At 34.8% G+C, this 23,136-nt stretch overlaps 1 protein-coding gene across 2 annotated transcripts in view; it reads right to left on the reverse strand.

Moving 5' to 3' along the window:
* LOC149773571 (small subunit processome component 20 homolog) overlaps positions 1-23,136 on the reverse strand; it is a 169,552-nt gene that overhangs the window by 116,521 nt on the left and 29,895 nt on the right. For both annotated transcript variants that reach the window (XM_089946373.1, XM_089946372.1), the window contains exons 12-21: positions 20,228-20,362; positions 17,633-17,710; positions 16,451-16,620; positions 14,726-14,845; positions 11,804-11,901; positions 7,068-7,173; positions 5,395-5,545; positions 3,425-3,487; positions 2,201-2,353; positions 755-911 (exon numbers count right to left, since the gene is read on the reverse strand). In XM_089946373.1, coding sequence (XP_089802499.1) covers positions 755-911; positions 2,201-2,353; positions 3,425-3,487; positions 5,395-5,545; positions 7,068-7,173; positions 11,804-11,901; positions 14,726-14,845; positions 16,451-16,620; positions 17,633-17,710; positions 20,228-20,362 — 1,231 coding nt within the window. The remainder of the gene's footprint in view (positions 1-754; positions 912-2,200; positions 2,354-3,424; positions 3,488-5,394; positions 5,546-7,067; positions 7,174-11,803; positions 11,902-14,725; positions 14,846-16,450; positions 16,621-17,632; positions 17,711-20,227; positions 20,363-23,136) is intronic.

Here is a 23,136-nt window from a genome sequence, read left to right on the forward strand (position 1 = left end):
TAAAGAAACCCTGCAGAAGTGGCCTTACCTGGAGATCTCAGAACTTTTGGATAAGAGTTAGATTTTTGTTTGCTCAAATAATCAATTACCCAAAATTTTCTGTTATGTAAATTCTGCATTTCTGAAAAACTTCAGGATCACAAGGCCTAGAAACTGTGTTCCATCAGATCCTTTTAGAGGTGATATCAGTGGCCGTCTTCCACTATAACATCTAAGCATTGAGTAGATACACTGTCAAAGAAGGTACTATCATGAAGAGTCAGGTAATTTTAATGGATATCAAATGAGCTCACAGTTTGTCTGCATTATTATATTTTATCTTCTAAAAATTTATTTGTAGTTTAATATTTAAAACAATACCATATCTGAAGAAGAAAAGGACTTTAATAGTTAAGACAAACTTTAAAAAATCTGTTACCAGTGACAAAGATAGAGACCTAATTTCTGATGCAGAGGTGCCAGGGTATGATATAAATGTAGTTGTTGTTGTTGTTGTAGGGTTTAACACCATTTTTCAGCACGCGATAGGCTATACAATGCAGCCAGTATTAATGGTGGAGGAAGAACCCAGGAAAACCCCGGAAAGAACGACTGACCCACGAGAAGCTACTGGCAAGCTTTCTCACATACCCACATTAGCCGAATCCGAGACTCAAACCCACGCCGACAGAGGTGAGATGGCAGTGATCCGTAACAGAGAGCGCTTTAGACCACTCGGCCACTCAGGGCCCCGATATAAATGTAGATATTTTACCTGCATACTGTGAAGCCAGTTGTAACTGTGGACTGAAGACCTCCCAGAACAAAGCTTTACTCAGCCCCTTTGCATGACTTGCTATCAGTTCTCGTGTAGGTTCCCACAGCAATTTGAAACTGACAAATAGATTCCCAATCAAAACCTGAAGTGGCACCTAAATGGTAAATCGATGAGAAGACCATTGAGTGTTAAAATATAGCTGTAAACAATAGCATGTTCAAATATAGCAAGTGTAAAATAAACAATCACAATAGCTTTAACTACCATGGGGAGCATAATTTGATTTTTTACAAACACAGAGGTTGAAAATGATCTATGGAAAAACAGTGTATGCTAAGAATGATAAAAACTAAAAATCTTGTAGTATTATCTTCATAACAATTAAATTACCTGGACTTCTACATATTTACTTACTAAATGTATGCTACACTGAGATTTAATCACTAACCATCAAAATTAACCATTTAACTAAAAAAAGCAACAAGTCCACATGGGCCTGATGTTGCTTAATTGGCTTACAAAATTTTACAATTAACCAGTTCACTAAATAGGCTTATGTTGTCCTGTAAGGGCACAACTCTATGTAAACTCTATAGTTAGATAACAAATCATTCTATAGATAACAACGTAATTAATATGCCTTGGTCATGCTCACAACTCACTAAGATAACATAAACGTATTTACACACTTTTATCATAATCAGATGAGAAATAGTTTTTACAGAGGTAACAAACTCTGCCATTAACTTGTGCAGGTATCACTTGTATTAGAATCTAAGACCACAATAATGTAAACTCTTCAATGCATTCAGCTGAGACATTGTTCATATAAGCCTATTTACCAAGTTTGATCAAAATATGAAAAGACAGTCTAGAGAGTATATTTAGAGTAAGACAATCTGATGTAAGCTCATCTCAATACGCTTGGATATCACTCACTATAAGATTTGTGCATGATTCTGATCATATCCTTTGCTCCAAGTTTGGTCAAAATTGAATCTAAAATATGGCCTCCTGGATGGCAACAAGCTCAGCCAATCAGATGTATGATAACCTCATTAATATGCATGGATCTTGCTCATTACTGAACTTATCAAATATATGCAAGATGTAAGATAAATCTTCAAGTTTTGTCAAAATAAGACCTTCAATATATATAACCTTATGAGTATCAACAGACCAAGTCAATCAGATGTATGATCACCCCCTTAATATCAATGAATCTAGCTCATTATGCAGCTCATCTATGACCTCGATGATACAATTACACCTTCCTACTTTGATAAAAAATATGGCCTCCACATTCTTAACAAGCAACTGTTGATGGGCCCACTACTGATGACAAAGGAAACAAGATGCCTGATGGCTCCTGGACAATACACATTATGACCAGAACAACTGAAAATTACTTGATGGATATCAACACTCAACATATTCTTTCACCTGTTGAAAGGGCCCAATGGGTAGATACTTTTGGACGGTGTTATACTCCAGCTTCCGCAGATGTAGTAGTCTCTCTCGGTAAGTGTGTAAAACAGGCTCAATCTTTTCTACCTCCAGACAGATCCGGAATATATCCATAGGAATCCCAGCATCCTTGGTGCAACAAACATATGATTAGTTATTTTGTAATAATAGTAGATGTCATCAAGAGAAAATGAACAACTCAGTTTGCAACAATAGTAAAATGCTGCCACCCTAGACTGATATTGTTTTACTATACAGATTTGACAAGCATGACTGAAAAAGTTAAAAATCTAAACAGCAACTCAAGCTGTTACTGAAAGGGGATCACAAGATAAGCTACCTGTGTGGCAAGATTCAGTGATTTTAAGAAACAATGAATAAACTCATGTTCATTCTTGAAAGCGCCAATGGTGAAATTTTAGGGACAATAGGTACAAAGGTACTGGACTTAAAATGCAGACTGAATTTTTTGGCAGTGCAGAATAAACCCATAAAATGTCAAAATGACCCAATGTTAATATTCTGCAATATCTTCGTCTGTGTAGTCTCAATAGGTACATCATAATCATAATTCCACACTGGTCAGGGCTGATGGAATGACCAATGCAAATATGGTGAGAGCAGAATGGACATGGCAGAAGGATGGACCAAGGCAGAGATGGCATGCCCAGACTGGACAGGGCTGAAGGATGGACCAAGGCAGTGATGTTGAAACAAAGGCAGCCTATTTACCAACCACTTCTTAAAAAGTATATATTAATTCTAAAGAAGTGGTAAACAATTTTTAAATAATAACATCTATTTTCTTGTCTTATGGTTGCCATAGTTCCATAAGAACATTTCTGTTTGGTTCATTTTAACCTTTTTTACACTCCACCGATTAGTTTTAACTGTAACACTTGTAACATAACAGTGCAGCTCACCTATAAGAAAGCTATTAGGGTGTACCATACATTTTTCTCCAACAGAGACTAATAGCTGAACTGATTCAAACTGAATAGGGAGGTGATACCTCTTCAATGGACAAGTTAATGACTTCAATATACACATGGTAATGTAACACTGTAATGTAAAAATGCACAAGGTATTAACATTTATAAATGAGTTTCAGGAGTCACAATTTAAATCTGGAAAAAAAATATGAAAGAGGTCAATATTCACAAATATAGAATTTATTCCAGTGACAAGAAAATAACTTACCTGATCACAGTTAGGAAGAATCATTTCAAACTGTGATAGTATGTGCAGAGTAAGTAATCGAATCTGAAATGAAACCAATTTGTAAATCTCTTTTATCTGTTTCTACAACATTGGAAGATATTCCTAATTTTACATGCATGCCACAGAGATATTTTTCTCAGACACAATTATCTTAAATTTTTGTCCTAGACCGTATAGTTTTATTTTACTCCAGGATTAGATAAGTTCATGACAGTTATAGTTTCTACCATCCATTCTGATTTCAGACATAAATGTGGGTGCAAAATGTTTTTGTCAATTTAAAGCATGATAAATATGTTCTTTTTACAACACTCTCACATTTATGACCTTGAAATGTAACTTTTGACCTTGAATAGAAAGCTGGATACTGAACAAGCAGACCATACAAACCTGAGATTTCTCAACTGAAATCATCCTAAAAAAACCAAATGTTCAAGAAATCTGAGTTAATAGGATGCTTTCCGATCCTTAAATTCTGTTCATAAGTTATGAAAAAGTTGTTTGACAGTTTCTCAAATTTCTTGAGCCATATCTGATTGCAAATCACCTTCACTAGCATAAAATTAGAAGTCTTTTACCTCAGGACACTTTCTGTTGAATCTGGTTAAATTCTGTTAGCAGTTTTAAGATCTTATGTCATTCAAGATGTTTCTATTTTTAGTGATACTAACTAGAAATCTGCATCGTTTATGCAAATTTTAAAGACTTTTATACGAGAATGTTTTGGTCCATTTGATAATATTCTGCTGAGCAGCTTTTGAGAAGTCATTGTATGGCTTAACTATTTTTATCAACAGTGGCCATATTGGATGATTGACTGGAATTTGTATAAACCTGAAAACCTTCATAAAAGATTGCTTCCTATCATATCGGATCAAATTCTAATGTGTGATTTTTGTGAAGAAGTCGCTTAGAGGTTTGACTATTTTTCTGTAATAATGGCAGATCAGCATCATTTGCCAAAAGCTTTCTATCAAATTTGACAAATTTTTTATAAGCTATCAAGCACAGATTTTTTTTTGATTTTTTAGTAACGGAAGCCATATTTAATGCTGAATAGATATCTTTTGTACAAACCTGACAGGCCTTCAAGCCAAGATACCACATCGTTCTGGAACTGGTTAAGTGTTTTTTTTCAAAAGTTGATAATATCAAATGCTGATGGATGGTAAACAGAAATGATATATTACTGAAACAGGGCCATCCTCAACGTCTGATGAGCTAAAACTAGTGTTAATGTTGGTGAGAAAAGTTGTTGTCTCCATGTTTGCAAGCCAAATAGAAAAATCAAATCTCAGGGTCTAAGATTTGTGCTGGAGATTCAGGTAAGCTTCACCCCAGGCATAAAAATTCATCAACTGGCTTTTTTTAAAATCCTGCCCATACATTTGTGAAAGATTCCATTAATCTTTAGTATTATTTGTTTTTGTTTTGTCAGTTTCAATGGTACTTTTAAAACATGAATGGCAGCAAGATGCTAATGAAATGGAAGTCATTAGTATTAATATCCTTAATACAGGCTGTTTCCATAGAAACTCATAGTGTCAAACCTACTTTGCCTAAAATACATATCTGTAAATCTACCGTATTTAAAATACTTTATATCCATTATCGGTGGTTCTTCCCGTGGTTTTCCAGGGTTCTTCCTCCACCAATTATACTGGCCACCATGTATAGACTGTCTTGTGCTGAAAAATGGCATTAAACCCCACAACAACAACAATTATATCCATTATGGCACCGTTTAAATCTGAATCTGATGAAGGCGGGCCCTAAAATTGCAGTAATAAAACTTATTTTTAAAAATAATACTTTCTAATGCAGTCATTCAGTTACCTGAATAGCACAACTTCAACTTTCACTTGCAAGAAAATATATTCACCATTTAATAATATTGGCCCTGCATAAGACAATACTCTGAGATTAAATGTACCTGAGATTAACTGTACCTGAGAACTTGGTGAGGATAAATTTTGTTTCACTGCAGGAAAGATTTTCAGAAGAACCTCCTGTGACAGAACATCAATTGCACCCTCCTGTCTAGCTGTTGTGAAGTACAAATTAGCAAGGTGCAGGGTCGTGGACTTGTCACTTAAGTGGCTAAAAATAACAGAACAATTAAAAACAGAATTTTCTTCTCCATATACAGTGGTCATTTATCAGTGCAAACATGACTTACAAATTCTTCAACATAATGAAGCATACATTTTGGACCCCCAAAGACATTTGTAATGATAGAATACTTAGTAATAATAAATGCTTTGTTATTACAACTGATCCCTATGTACCCATAATTATTATAGTGGAAAATACCTGTATTTTGATGAACAGGTGCCACGACTGCCCGTCTGGCAGATAGACAGATGAATCAATTGATACTAAAACTGAAATAAGGACAAAAAGCCTCAATTATAAGCATTTGCATGCAACAGAGAAATACTCCCCAGTGATCAGAATATGAAGGCATGAGGATTTCCCTACCCCACATAAAGACAGTTGACCAATTATTTTACTCCCATTCCTGAATTATATACAGTGGTGAAAAACACAGTGGCAGATTATCAGTAAGGATAAAGCCATAATAATTACAGAATGGTTTTCGAAAACTTTACCTGTAATTTATAGGTTTACTCTTTCTTTCTGCAATGAGCAAGAATTTACTGATAATGGTGTTTACTTGTTAAACAAACAATTGTCCTCTTTCAGTGAAATGAGCATACTGTAAATGCTAATGAGGTGCAAAGAATGGTGATGACATGATTGAATGCACTGATATGGGGCATACTTGCAACCCCAAATGGCTTTCTCACACAAGATGTGTGACATGTACACACAAAAATGATGACATAAGCATAATGTTTCATGTTATCAAGTGCACTTATGTGGAACATGCATATCACACATGGTTGTCTAGCAAAAGTGAGATGTGCCACATGTACAACAAAATGTTGGAAGTATGTTATGTCATGCTTTTGAGTGCAGTTATGTGAGACAAGCACATGGCTATTTCACACAGGGAAAGCTGTGTCACATTTATATAAAAATGTCTGGCATAATCATCATGATGATGTGTATCAATCAGATAACTCTACATATCATGTCTTAATTCCCTCCCTTTCCTAAGAAAGCATTATAGATAGTGTGATATTCTCTTTCTCTTAGGAATTATGACAGCACACTAAGTACCGTATATGTGCAAATTTTATGAGGAAAAATCAAGAGCTATGACAAATCAGTGAAACAAATAAAATTCTATCAACAAACTTTGAAATTTTAAGACAGACACTATATCCTTCCTATTGTCTTTTGCACACAATAAAATATGTAACGTGCAATATGTTTGATCTTTAATCTTATATGAACAATCCAAAATTAGTTGTCTTTTTATTAATTACCTAACAAGCCAGAAATGTATCCATGGACAATGCCCCACTACAATGTCTGAAAATAACATTCAGCACAAAACTTAGCATTGATGTGACAGACATATGGACTGAAGGACATGGATTACATTGTATGCCCCTAGCCACTACCATGATTAGCTTGGTCAGGCAAGCAGACCAGACTAGTATATAGCGCCCCAACAACTAATACTTGCATTTCTCTTTAGATACAAACTCACCTTACAAGATCCAATATTTGCTCCAGCGGGATCCATTTAAGAAGATTCTCTTGTTTTATCAGAGTCAAACAAAGGACACACTGGTACATAATGAACAGCAGCCTCTCTGAAATAAGATCTAGAATAAGTAACACGATATCATCCTTGTATGCAAAATGTCTCACATGCATATTTTTTATGAAGAAAGGTCACAAACACACTCTGCAGAATGTATAGCCACATAAACAGGATATAAATATTAACCTGTTAGAGATAATCATTCCTGGCCATGTGAATTTGAGTGTTGACACTACAGATTAACTCTGAATCTAACCACTGAAGGTCAAGTCAGATGGCAGTGATGAATTTTTTTTCTTATATGCCTAAATTTAAAAGTACAGTTGAAATATACATAACTACAACATGACCTGCAAGAACAATCACTTGTTCTTCTAAATATAGTTGCCGTCGGTTAAAAGTCATTGAAATATCAACCTTTAATACATTATAGCAAGATTTTTTGGGACATATATAATTTTACATTTCATTAGTGGTACTTACAACCAAATAAAAAGCAAAATATCAGGTAAATCAGTATGTGGCAGTCATCAGACATCTGGTTGGCAGGTAAAACCCTATGCAAAATTTATGTTCAAGATATTATGGTGATCAAAGGTTGTTAACAATGTCAACAAATTTATGATGCATATCTAAAACTTACTAAAATACTTCATCTAGGATTTGGCTAATGTGGGTATGTGAGAAAGCTTGCCAGTAGCTTCTCCTGGGTCGGTGGTTCTTCCCGGGGTTTTCCTGGGTTCTTCCTCCACCATTAATACTGGCCGCCATGCATAGCCTATCATGTGCTGAAAATTGGCGTTAAACCCCACAACAATAACAACAACTAAAATACTTCAGCAAGACAGCCAGCTCATGGAAGTTCAATTATTTAAACCTTTATATGTTATAACTGGTCCAAATCATTATACAACTCTTGACATAATTACAGCTGGACAAAGTCATTATACACCTGTATATATAATTATACCTGGTAAAAGTTAAAATACACCTGTATACATAATTATAACTGGACAAAGTCAATATATGCCTTTGTACATAATTATAACTGGACAAAGTCAATATGCCTTTGTACATAATTATAACTGGACAAAGTCAATATGCCTTTGTACATAATCATAACTGGACAAAGTCAATATATGCCTTTGTACATAATTATAACTGGACAAAGTCAATATATGCCTTTGTACATAATTATAACTGGACAAAGTCAATATGCCTTTGTACATAATCATAACTGGACAAAGTCAATATATACCTTTGTACATAATTATAACTGGACAAAGTCAATATATACCTTTGTACATAATTATAACTGGACAAAGTCAATATGCCTTTGTACATAATTATAACTGGACAAAGTCAATATATACCTTTGTACATAATTATAACTGGACAAAGTCAATATATACCTTTGTACATAATTATAACTGGACAAAGTCAATATGCCTTTGTACATAATTATAACTGGACAAAGTCAATATATACCTTTGTACATAATTATAACTGGACAAAGTCAATATATACCTTTGTACATAATTATAACTGGACAAAGTCAATATGCCTTTGTACATAATTATAACTGGACAAAGTCAATATGCCTTTGTACATAATTATAACTGGACAAAGTCAATATATACCTTTGTACATAATCATAACTGGACAAAGTCAATATATACCTTTGTACATAATTATAACTGGACAAAGTCAATATATGCCTTTGTACATAATTATAACTGGTCAAAATCAATATACACCAGTATACATAATTATAACTGGTCAAAGCATGCAAAAACATATATAACAAGAATCACTCAATGGGACTGATGCTCTACCTGATGAAAAGAATTTCCAGGAATTCAACATATAACCATTTCTTCCTTTTAACTGTCAAGAGTTGAAAACATGTCTGACATTCTTCAGCAATAACAGCATATCAAATTAGCTGCATAATGGATGTCAGCTTGGCATCATTTTCATTTTAATGGAGCAAAGCAGACATCATTAGAAGTTATTTGGTTAAAACCATGTCATAATGATCTTCCATTCATGGCAAGTAGTGACAACAAGATTTTTAAGACCATCGTTGTGGTATCAATATTGGATATAAGACTAGAACTGCTTTCATTTAGGACTAATTAGATATCATAAAATGTCTACTGGTGAAAACCCTATGCAGATACGGCCATCAATTTGGAGAGATAACAATAGCTTCAAGATATGAAATTGCATTCATGGAAGAGTAGCAATAACAAGAATTTTCAAGATGGCAGCTGTGGTGGTCATATTCTACATCACATTAGCACTGTTTTCAACCAAGACCAACTGGACATCACATTAGCACTGTTTTCAACCAAGACCAACTGGACATCATAAGAAGTCTTCTGGTGAAATCCCCATGCCAAGTAGAGATCTAATACTAAGATTCAAGTAGAGATCTGATCTGATAACAAGATGGCTGCTACGGTGGCCATATTCGATGTCAGATAATGGACAACTGACCTTACTTGGATTCATAACAATGGACAGATAGACAATGGACAACAGACCTTACTTGGATTCATAAAAATGGACAGATAGATAATGGACAACTGACCTTACTTGGATTCATAACAATGGACAGATAGATAATGGACAACTGACCTTACTTGAATTCATAACAATGGACAGATAGATAATGGACAACAGACCTTACCTGGATTCATAACAATGGACAGATAGACAATGGACAACAGACCTTACTTGGATTCATAACAATGGACAGATAGATAATGGACAACTGACCTTACCTGGATTCATAACAATGGACAGATAGACAATGGACAACTGACCTTACTTGGATTCATAACAATGGACAGATAGACAATGGACAACAGACCTTACTTGGATTCATAACAATGGACAGATAGACAATGGACAACTGACCTTACTTGGATTCATAACAATGGACAGACAGACAATGGGCAACTGACCTTACTTGAATTCATAACAATTGACAGATAGATAATGGACAACTGACCTTACTTGAATTCATAACAATGGACAGATAGATAATGGACAACAGACCTTACCTGGATTCATAACAATGGACAGATAGACAATGGACAACAGACCTTACTTGGATTCATAACAATGGACAGATAGATAATGGACAACTGACCTTACTTGGATTCATAACAATGGACAGATAGACAATGGACAACTGACCTTACTTGGATTCATAACAATTGACAGATAGACAATGGACAACAGACCTTACTTGGATTCATAACAATGGACAGATAGACAATGGACAACTGACCTTACTTGGATTCATAACAATGGACAGACAGACAATGGGCAACTGACCTTACTTGAATTCATAACAATGGACAGATAGACAATGGACAACAGACCTTAATTGGATTCATAACAATGGACAGATAGATAATGGACAACTGACCTTACTTGGATTCATAACAATGGACAGATAGATAATGGACAACTGACCTTACTTGGATTCATAACAATGGACAGATAGACAATGGACAACTGACTTTACTTGGATTCATAACAATTGAGACATAGATAATGGACAACTGACCTTACTTGGATTCATAACAATGGACAGACAGACAATGGACAACAGACCTTACTTGGATTCATAACAATGGACAGATAGATAATGGATAACTGACCTTACTTGGATTCATAACAATGGACAGATAGATAATGGACAACTGACTTTACTTGGATTCATAACAATGGACAGATAGATAATGGACAACTGACCTTACTTGGATTCATAACAATGGACAGATAGATAATGGATAACTGACCTTACTTAGATTCATAACAATGGACAGATAGATAATGGACAACTGACTTTACTTGGATTCATAACAATGGACAAATAGGCAATGCACAACAGACCTTACATGGATTCATAACAATGGACAGACAGACAATGGACAACTGACCTTACATGGATTTATAACAATGGACAGATAGACAATGGACAACAGACCTTACTTGGATTCATAACAATGGACAGATAGATAATGGACAATTGACCTTACTTGGATTCATAACAATGGACAGACAGACAATGGACAATTGACCTTACTTGGATTCATAACAATGGACAGACAGACAATGGACAACTGACCTTACCTGGATTCATAACAATGGACAGATAGATAATGGACAACAGACCTTACTTGGATTCATAACAATGGACAGATAGAAAATGGACAACTGACCTTACTTGGATTCATAACAATGGACAGATAGACAATGGACAACTGACCTTACTTGGATTCATAACAATGGACAGATAGACAATGGACAACTGACCTTACTTGGATTCATAACAATGGACAGATAGACAATGGACAACTGACCTTACTTGGATTCATAACAATGGACAGATAGACAATGGACAACTGACCTTTCCATAAGCTCTTCTGGTTCTTGACAAGTAGAGTTAAAAATGGGTAAATTAATTTCAAAAGTCTAATTCTATATATGTGTCATAACAGCAACATTTAGGCACTACTATCAAAAGCTGATCCTCATAACAGATGTTATTCTGTTGTTATGTTTGCAAAAAATAAACTAAACTAAAATAATATTCACAAGCAGTTTTATGTTTTCATAATAATGAAGTGCAACGAAAATATAATGATAAAACTGATTACCTGTCCCAAGATCAGATTTGTCCATTTTATCCAATTTCAACTTTATAGTTTGCATAACTGACAAGACTTTTTTTGATGCACTGCTTACAGATAGAGGTCTGAAAAGATGAATATAATATGACAAATCATTGTACAGATTAAATACTTGATTAAATTAAACTATACATATAAATGTGTGTGTGTGAATTGGATTTTTAACATAGCTTTAACAATTATTCAGTCATATCACTAAGGTGTCTGTAGGGTGGCAGTCTCAAGTGATGCCTAGCACTGGGGCATCATGTCACAGACATGTAGTATGATGTCCCACCCAGTCACATTATCTTGACACCAGGCAGACCAGTCCTAACACTAACCTCATAATGATAAGCGCCAAGCGAGGCACCTGTTAGTACTATTTTTGTAAGTCTTTGGTATAACACAACGTGCGATCAAACCCATGACCTCCCACATCTGAGGCAGATGCTCTAATGACTAGCCCACCAGAGCAGTCATATTAATAAATGACCAAACTAATTAAATACTTGATTTGATTAATCTGTATGTATAAATGACCAAACTAATTAAATACTTCATTTAATTAACATGTATATATAAATGACCAAACTAATTATACACTTGAATTAATTAACATGAACATATAAATGAACAAACTAATTAAATACTTGATTTAATTAATCTGTATGGGTAAATGACCAAACTAATTAAATACATCATTTATTTAATATGTATGTGTAAATGAGCAAACTAATTAAATACTTCATTTAATTAAAATGTATGTGTAAATGATCAAACTAATCAAATACTTGATTTAAGCTGTATGTGTAAATGACAAAACTAATGAAATACTTGATTTAAGCTGTATGTGTAAATGACAAAACTAATGAAATACTTGATTTAATTAATCTGCACTTGTAAATAACCAAACAAACTAAATACTTGATTTAAGCTGTATGTCTAAATGACCAAACTAATTAAATACTTCATTTTATTAATATGTGTAAATGACCAAACTAATCAAACTAATCAAATACTTCATTTAATTATTCTGTATGTGTAAATGACCAAACTAAGTAAATACTTTTTTCATTTAATTAATGTGTAAATGACCAAACTAATTAAATACTTGATTTAATTAATCTGTACATGTAAATGACCAAACTAATTAAATACTTCATTTAATTAATCTGTATGTGTAAATGACCAAACTAATTAAATTCTTGGTTTAATCTATACATGTAAATATTTGTACTTATTAAATACTTGATTTATTTAATATGTATGTACTGTTAGAAATGTGTTGTTGCATACATCAACATTATGTAACGTTGCTCTTCTTAAATACTTATTTTAAACATATGTAACAGTATTACACCAGTATAATGAGCAAGATCTATTCTAGAACTAAAGATGGATGGAACACAGTTTTCTACATAATGGGGAGATTCAACAACAAATTATCAATCATGAAAATTATCACCATGAAAAACTGGACTTAACAAGTTGTGTGTACTGCACATAGAATGTGTGCAAATTAAAGTAACAAGAGATATATATGAATTAACAAGGAAGAATGCAGTATTCTGTCTTAAATCAGTGACTATCAAGTACTAAACAAAAGCACATTTATCCGCAGGAAAAAACAAATACAAAAGTCTGGTTCACCAGCATATACATAAGACATAGTCTGATGCTTCATATGGATGGGTGGGGCCTGATGCCAGAGTGAACTAAAGCGTTCACCCTTACAGATCGCTGATATCTCACTGCTGTCTGCATGTATTCGAGTCTAGAGCTCAGCAAATGTGGGTATGTGAGAAAGCTTGCCAGTAGCTTCCCATGGGTCGCCTCTCTTTTGCTAAATAATGGTGTTAAACCCACCAGGTTTACTTTGGTGCTTTATGGCACGGCAACATAAACAGGTTATTTAGTGCCAAGGCTATTGGAGTATAGTCCCTTAGCAAAGGATACACTAGAGCAGTGTCGCAGGCTAAACCTTTGACTGGATTCAAACCTGCAACCTTTCTTTCATGAGTCCAGAATACTAACCACTGAGTCGCTGCAGCTCCCAAAATCAGGGCACAGTGACCTTTACTGAAGTAAACAAAATCAAGACTTCAACAGTATTATTCTTGCCTTGTGCATGCTTCTTTGATTTTTTTTTAATTAGCATTAACTGCCCCATTACAAGTCGCAGAATAGACCTTGTTCTGTAAATTAGATTTACTGCATAAAATCTAATGCTCTTGCAAAATCGCATTTCACTCAACATTAAGTGCAGTATACTTTGTACATGCCTTCTACTGCATGTTTAGAAGTCAACAAACAGTATTATAACACATCAAAAAACTCTACACATGTTCAGAAATTTCAAAAAACATTAAGACCTACTGCATATACTTCTGTGTTAGTTGGATGCAGCTTCACACTGAAAAGATCCAGATAGGAAATTTATTTGGTACCATTGACAGAAAACACAGTGCTAATCATAGGGAGTTTATCTGGTGCTATGGACAGAAAACAGTGCTAATCATAGGGAGTTTATTTGGTGCTATGGACAGAAAACAGTGCTAATCATAGGGAGTTTATTTGGTACTATGGACAGAAAACTGCTAATCATAGGGAGTTTATTTGGTGCTATGGACAGAAAACAGTGCTAATCATAGGGAGTTTATTTGGTGTTATGGACAGAAAACAGTGTAATCATAGGGAGTTTATTTGGTGCTATGGACAGAAAACAGTGATAATCATAGGGAGTTTATTTGGTTGCATGGATGGAAAACAGTAATAATCATGGAGAGTTTTTTAGTGTAACAACTAAGCATGGAAATCTGGTATTCCAGACCTATTAGAAATTTCCATACACTATTTGAACTACTATGTGCTACAGTTACATGGACTGTTTTGATAATGGCGACTAACCTGACATGTGGTAGACATACAAGAGACGACCAAATCTTCAAAGATGACTCCATGGAATTTAAGTTCTCATGATCAACATCCAACAGGGAAAGGACAAATTTTGGAAACCCTTGCTTGCTTCTGCAAAAAATAAATTAAGTAAAAGCCATATTCAACCTTTTGAATTTTTCAGTAGCCAAGGTTCCAGTATATACCCATATCTACAGTCACTGTAGTAATGGATACACATAAGTACCTTTGCTAATGTGAATGACCTTTAAATTTAAAATATCTTATGATGTCAAAGGGAACACATCACGTGATAATAATGTAAAATTAACTGCCAACACAATCCATTCAAAAGCAGTCCAATGGTGCTGATGATTAAAATCAATTTGAATCATACAATCATTTCAAATTATTAACGATCGAAAAATGTTTCTTCTACATTTGTCAGTAACCAAGTAGAATACCTTCCCACTTAAATAGTAATCATTTGATGAAGTACATTGTTATATGTGATATAAAAGCCTTGTCATCATTCAAATACATAGAAGTTTTATAAAATATCTCAAATGGTTTGAAGATATCAACTCCAAGTGAAAAGGACAGAAGGATAGACATTGTTTTTCATAATAATAAAAATAGGAATAACTCTTAAAAGGGTGATAAGACATAGTCCATTCTTTTACAAGACACACTGTCTAGTTATAATTTAGGTGCATACCAAGTTTCACAAACATACCTAACAACAATATACCCTGTATCATGAAAATGCCTAACAAAAGATGATCAAGTTTCATGAAGAAGCCTAACAAAAGCTTATAAAGTTTTGTCAACAGGCCTAGCAAAAGAATACCAAATTTCATAGACAGACCTAACAAATGCTTATAAAGTTTTGTCAATAGGCCTAGCAAAAGAATACCAAGTTTCATAGATAGACCTAACAAAAGCTTTATAAAGTTTTGTCAATAGGCCTAGCAAAAGATGATCAAGTTTCATGAAGAAGCCTAACAAAAGGTTATAAAGTTTTGTCAATAGGCCTAGCAAAAGAATACCAAGTTTCATAGATAGACCTAACAAAAGCTTATAAAGTTTTGTCAATAGGCCTAGCAAAAGAATACCAAATTTCATACACAGACCTAACAAAAGCTTATAAAGTTTTGTCAATAGGCCAAGCAAAAGAATACCAAGTTTCATAGATAGACCTAACAAAAGGTTATAAAGTTTTGTCAATAGGCCTAGCAAAAGAATACCATGTTTCATAGACAGACCTAACAAAAGCTTCATAAAGTTTTGTCACTAGGCCTGGCAAAAGAATACCAAATTTCATAGATAGACCTAAAAAAAGGTTATAAAGTTTTGTCAATAGGCCTAGCAAAAGAATACCAAGTTTCATGAAGATTTCTAACAAAAGCATACAGTTTCAGGAAGAGGCAGAACAAATGCATACCCAGTTCCATGAAGTGGCCTTAATCGGTTAAGGGCTATGAAGTGTATATACAATTTCCAAACATAGGGTGACAAGTCAAATTCATTTACAAGACTTGAGTGTCTGGATACCTGAGAAAGGTATGACTTCTAGAAATGGTTTTCCAACATTTGTCAATTTAGCAACTTGTATGAATTCAATAAGATAACAAAATTTAACCAGTTGCAACAGATAGATAGTAGAACAAATGTATAACCAAAGATTTTCATCCCATATTAATAACCAAGACATTCAAAAATATATAGTACTCTTACTTTTCTCCAAAATCCAGCAAATAACACTGGAGATCGTCCAGTGGGTCAATAGCTGGTGGCATGGGGCATTTCCTCAGAACTAGTTGAGTCAGCAGCAACAGAACTTGCTGATCACCCTCATCACCATGGATACCACTCTGACAGAGCTGAAGCAGCCATGGCAACACATCCTAAAAATCACAGAAAAAGAAAATGATAGCGTCATGCTTATTTACTTTAAAAGGCATAATATGTGTCTAGCTCACAATAAATCTCCCCCGTTACATGTGTCATCAAACTTTATCCAACTAAAAGCAAATGAATGCTGTGCTTTTACAGACTGTATTCACATCTATGAACATAATTTCCATCAGTATGAAAGGTTCAAGTGCTTCATGTTTAACATAATGTACCATATATATCCACTTATAAGTCAAGTCCAACTGCACCCAACAAAGACCCAGATCTGCATTATGCAGTCTTTGTTGTTTGCAGTCTGACTCAACTTACAAGTGAGTATATATCGTAAGTCATACGAACATCACATTACAATGACTTCAGTTCAGTTAAGAAACATTTCTATATTTGACAGGCTCTTCAACCCAATTATATTAAATTGTTACATTATCAGAACAGTTTTACTGGTTTAACGTATTACCAACCCAGTTTTTACCAGGCATATATGTGTTACCAAGCCAGTCTTAAATGGTTTAATATATGTTACCAAGCTAGTTTGAACTGGTTTGGTATGTATCAACTGGTCTTATGTGTTATTATACTGGTGTGACTGCGTAGTAAGCCATACTGATTATTAGGAATTTATGTGCTGCTGAAGGCCAGGTTTATTCACGTTTAAAACAGTTTTTGTTTTTGATATGTGGTATATTATTATTATGTACTAACTGTTCATCTGTTGATGTAGGAATGAATGCAAGATTTCAGTGTACAAACATTTGCCAGAGCACCAAGAAATGATTTAAAACTCCATAAGCTCAGAATTTCCTTCAATTGCTGGCCAACACTTGTGTACAATCATTATACTAAATGCAATATGTCTACCATACAATGAACACCTGGACATTAACACTATTAAGTATTTATCAGCATAAGAGTGACAAAATAAAATTGTACACACATAATACAAGTGCATCATTCATGTTCAATTTTTAAAACCAGATTATCATACTGCATGAAAAAGTGTACCTTTTCAAACAGTGGCAGATCAAACAAAGATACTGTAAATATGCTAACTGCCTCCAGAGGGAAATTGCTCTTGCAAACCTGTTGAAAAAAAGAAAAAAAAACAAATGGAATGCTTACTGTCCAATCATACCAATATTTCTTGCTAGAGGAGCTAATGATCAGTATAAATACTATATAATTTAGTATCAAATTCTGGATAAATACAATCCGTATGTATCTGCATTCCAATGTGAATCACAGTAGTGCCATAAATATATCCACATCCAATTTTCAGACATGGACAAGTTCTAAAATTCTGCATTCTCATATTTGAGAAACCATTTTTTAAGAGTCAAAAATGTTTCTTCAATACTATTTACTTAAAAAGAACATGTTAGTTGTACATCTCCTACCCTGTAAATCAAGGTCTCCATTCATCACACCTTTTAGTTTCTTTTAGCAACAAATGTGTTAAAATGTTTCTTACTTGCTAAAACAGTCAGTTGAAAGTGATCTCCCCTTGGGTAGAGGGATAAGTGTGAAATCCTGCCAGTTATCAGTTGCTATTGGAGTGGATGTGCATGATTTTTCTGGGATGTAGCTATGGGAAGGTACTAGGAATGGTTTGTGCTCATATTATGACCAGGAGAATACTATCAAAGAAATGTATTTTACTCCCAAATTTGCTTTGTTTTTTTTTTAAATACATTTCCCAATCATAGGATTAATGACAAAAGGAGTTACATCTCTTTACCTTGGAATAGGCCCTTACTCTGTTTTCCTAATTTACATGAAGTAGTGTCCAGTTTCATGTGAGATCTGGGCCAGGACTAGCACATGGTCAATGAATGAATATGGTTTAGTTGTTGTTGTTGTTGTAGGGTTTAACGCCATTTTCCAGCACACGATAGGCTATACATGGTGGCCAGTATTAATGGTGGAGGAAGAACCCGGGAAAACCCCAGAAAGAACCAACCCACAAAGCTACTGGCAAGCTTTCTCACATACCCACATTGGCTGAATCCGAGACTCGAACCCACGCAGACAGAGGTGAGATGGGAGTGATCCGTAACGGAGAGTGCTTTAGACCACTCGGTGACTCATGGCCCCGAATATGGTCTGAAAGAATTTTCTTTTACTCCAGTGGAAGTAGAGTAACCCTTATTGTTATGATGGTACCAAATAACCTGACAATGTAGCCTGTTTTGCCACTGACACAGGTCCAACCTTATTGAACTGAGCCTTCGAGATGAACGATGACAGCCAGGGAACAGCTACATTCAACTGCTATGCTGGTAACAACTGTCCTACCCACGTGAGCAAATATGAACTTTTTAAAATCTAGTCTTGGCTTTATTCCTTGTATGTTGAGCAAATAATCCATTGGATCTAGAATGATGAAGCCTCAAAAGAAATATTTTCCCGTTCACTTTTAGCCACAAGAATGAGATCCCGTTTATGATCAAACACCACTTTAGTGCCCAAACATAGTGAAGCTGATGCCTCTGGAAAGAAGGGTCCAAAGAAGAAATCAGTTTCAAAACAAAGGACTGATTTCCATGAAACTGGGACCAATTCTTGGCAATGAAAACATGGTCTGCCACAAGAGAAAGCAAACCAGCACTGCTGAACTGCAGACAGTTTGACTTGATCACTAAGGTATATATCTTTGTTCTGCCTATTTTAGCTGAAGTGGCAAGAAAGCAAGCATTGTATGAAAGGTGAATCAGAGATCTGAACAGAGTTTCAAAGAGTGCTTTATTCAGGCACATCAGATCCCATTTTGGCAAGAAGGTCAGAGATATTTTTGCTTTTGCCTATGTCCTTTCCATGATGGCAAAGCACATCTGAGATTGTTGAAAGGTATCCTTTGATTGTGACTTGAACTAACCTCTCTTCGAAAAGTAACATGAAGAGGTTAGCTACCTGTGGTATTCAGGGTCTTAAGAGGTCACCCCAAGCTGATCCAGATTCAATTGAAGACTAATGGTAATGGATCATTCCATATGGATAAGCGGATTCTGTCAATTCATTGGGGCTGCTAGGACATTAAGCCTGCCTGAGATGTTGCAGACATGATTGTGAATTTATTGACAATGACACCACCTGAGAAAATCCTAAACTAAAAGGCAGAAATCGGGGGCATGTCTCCCACAAATAATTACATTAGATTTACATGTGTATCTACACATAAGTAGAATGGTTTAATTAGTGACAAGCCGTCTGTGTATCATGCACATTAGAGTTCATAATTACAAGCTAATTGTGACTGTATATTCATAGTAGCCTGATTTTTAATCAACTGATGAACTCTGTAACAGGCGCTATTTAATACAAGTCTGAATTTTTTATTATTTAAATGACTCCTGAAAATACCATGTCCCAAGCAGATCTCTTACTCCCAGCTACAGTTGAAACATAATCTGCATTACTTCTGTTCAATATCAAAGTGACTACACATCTATTTAAATGAATGTTGAAAACCTCTCAATAGGAAAAGGAAAAGCAAAGGGGAGGTAACTTCAAGTGTAAACAAAGGTTACTAATATCTGGGACAAAATCAACTCTTGCATCCAAAATTGCGTAATTCGGAGATTGTTGAGAACTACAACTTACCAGTGATGTCAATTTAGCTGTGTTTTCTACAGAAAGCTGTATGTGAGCTGTTAGAAGCAGTGAGGACACATCTATCAACAGCTCCTCTGCCACCTTGTCAGGCAACTGGGGACCTTTCAGGAAACCAACGAAGACCTAAAATGGCAAGGAAAGAAGTACATATACAATTAAAGATAAACTGTCACTGATATGTATACCAATAACGATTAGCTAGTTAACAGTTATATGTAAAGATAAATGATGACTGGATGTTGTGTTGGATCTGACACCACTTTTAACCCATTAGGACCAACAAGTTATCATTATTAGTCCCATGTTGAAAACCCCATATCAATCTACAGCAATAAACAAGATTTTCAAGATAGCCATACTGAATGTCAGCTAGGAACCATTTTCATTTAGGATCAACAAGACATAATACAAACTCTTCTAGTGAAAAACCCGTGTAGGTGGAGTAGTGACCTGAAGATTTTCAAAATGGCTGCCATACCAGTGATAACTAAGGTCAGATCAACACCACTGTCATTTAGGATCAAGAAGGCATCATAATTTGCCTTTTGGTAAAAACCCACACATGCCAACCCCTGGTGAGGAAAAAGTGTAATCCGCGCAGAAAAAGAGTAATCCACATATAACATGATAAAAATTCAATGAGCATATGTACAAAATGATTTATTTATCCTTCTGAAAGTTTAGCATCAATTACTGCTTCAAGTTTTCGTATATAACACTTTGAGCTTTAAAAAGCAACCAACTCTCATATTACATTTCAAAACACGTACCAGCTGAAATTATGAATGTTTTGCATTCCAGTAAAGCAATAATTGCTGGGTTCGAGAGCTTGAATCTGAATTCAGTTTTATTTATGTGAACAATACTGAACAATCTCCTACAGTCAGTATTAGAATGGTAAAGAACCAATATTCCTTTCATAACCTGACAAAGAAGAGGAAATTTATATCTTACAGTTATTGGGTCTTTTAGCTGGGAAATAAGATGAAAAAAATCAACTCTATCTGTATGAAGTACATTGTAAGGTAGAGTGGAGTGCCAACTTAATACTTCAGGAGTGCTTCTAATTTATCAGTAGCTTTTCCTGCAAAATGGTGCATCATATGACAGAGACAGCTGATATGTACAATAAAATATAGAATGCAATTCCTTTATGAATTCCAGTCATCACTGATGCAGTATCAGCTTAAAACTCCATACAATTATGCCAACTTAAGTTTATTCAAAGTATTATCAAGCAAATAAATAAAATGTTTTCACCAGTGCAATCTACTGTTATTTCTGTTAATGAAAGAAGAGCACTCTGACTTTGCCCTTTTCATTGTCAAAGTCTCTTACACAGACTGGGTACAACTTTTTGTCACAATCACTACTCCTGTCTGTTGCAGTACTAAGCAACCCAATTTTCATGGCTTCTGCAATTTTAAGTGAAGTATCTTCTGCTAAACACCTAACAATATTAAATGATTTTGTTCTTGCACATGTATATTTTCTGCAATTTTGGAATCAGGAAACATCCGTTTGAACAAAGGACCAATGTAGTCATCTACCGCTAGAGGCTGTCTGTGCTTTATTAAGAACTTTGTAGATAACGCTTCTGCATTTATAAAATTCATGTCCACAATTTAGTTCTGCTGTACAAAAAGAAGTTACCTCAGTACAGGAGTTAGTAAACAAGCTAATTCAAGGTTTCTTGTTTTACCTCCATGACCAATATTAAAATCCTTTCCACGCAGCCTGCAAGGGGCAAGAAGATCCCTAGAATGGAACGCTGTATTGTATAATTCATGTATTCAACTCTGAATTGGTTTTTCGTCTTTTCCTAATCCATATGTGAAATTATTTGAAAAATATTTTTGCTCTAACACACATCGACTAAAATAAATCTGACTGGACTTATAGTGCCAAATACCTACAGACTGGTTCTGTTCTGAATTAGAACAAAGAATCTGCGAGCAAAGATCAAAAGTTAGAAAACCAGTCTGTTCTCTCCTAACTAAGCCATACAGCTGCTATAAATAGAAACCAAGGTCAAAAGTTGAAAGTAGAAACCAGCAAGTTCCTTGAAGTAGGGCAACTGCTATAAATAGAACATAATACTGTTAGGAAAGTGCATGCAAGTCTTCGGACAAAGCGTACTCTTATGTCGTAGTTATATAGAAGCCACCTTTTCTAGAATATGGTCTGTGGGATTAATGGGATGTTAATGAGAAAACAAATTATTAATTTTTTTGGAGGGGGACATACCAAAAATGCGTAATCCAAACATAGTTATGCATAAGGCATAATTTAGTGGAAAAAAAGCACAATGATAACACCAAAAGCATAATGGTTGGCTTGTCTGAAAACCCCATGTCAATATAACTCCCTGTTTAGGAATAGTAGCAACAAGAATGTTTTCAAAATCACTGCCATCGTGGCCACTCTGCATGTCAGATAGGTGCCATTATTTTTGTAAGACTAATATAAATCATAAAAAAGTAATTCAATGTGAAAATATTGTTATAGCAAATGCTGCTGAAGAGATGGCAATAACAATAACAATATTTTCAAGATGACTGCTCAGGCAGTCATACTGGATGTCCAAGCAGCACCATTTTCAGTTAGGATGAATGTGTGTGCAAAGTATCATGTCAATCCTCCAAGATGTTTAAGATAAGTAGCAATAACGTGTACTAATGGATGGACAGATGAAGCGGAACTGAACATCCCATTAGTTCCTCTTGTCTAGGAAAAATGGAGCTAAAAAGAAACAGTTCTGGCTGTCACTTGAAACTAAATAAGCTAAGAGACAATACAGAAAATGGAATTCACTGAAACACATAGCCACAATATTTACATGAATCGAATGTGTGTGTGTGTGTCTGTGTACAATGTTTATACTGCATATGAACCCA

The sequence above is a fragment of the Sinohyriopsis cumingii genome, unplaced genomic scaffold (assembly GCF_028554795.1).
Source record: "Sinohyriopsis cumingii isolate HCF-2022 unplaced genomic scaffold, ASM2855479v2 utg000624l, whole genome shotgun sequence".
Taxonomy (NCBI): Eukaryota; Metazoa; Mollusca; class Bivalvia; order Unionida; family Unionidae; genus Sinohyriopsis; species Sinohyriopsis cumingii.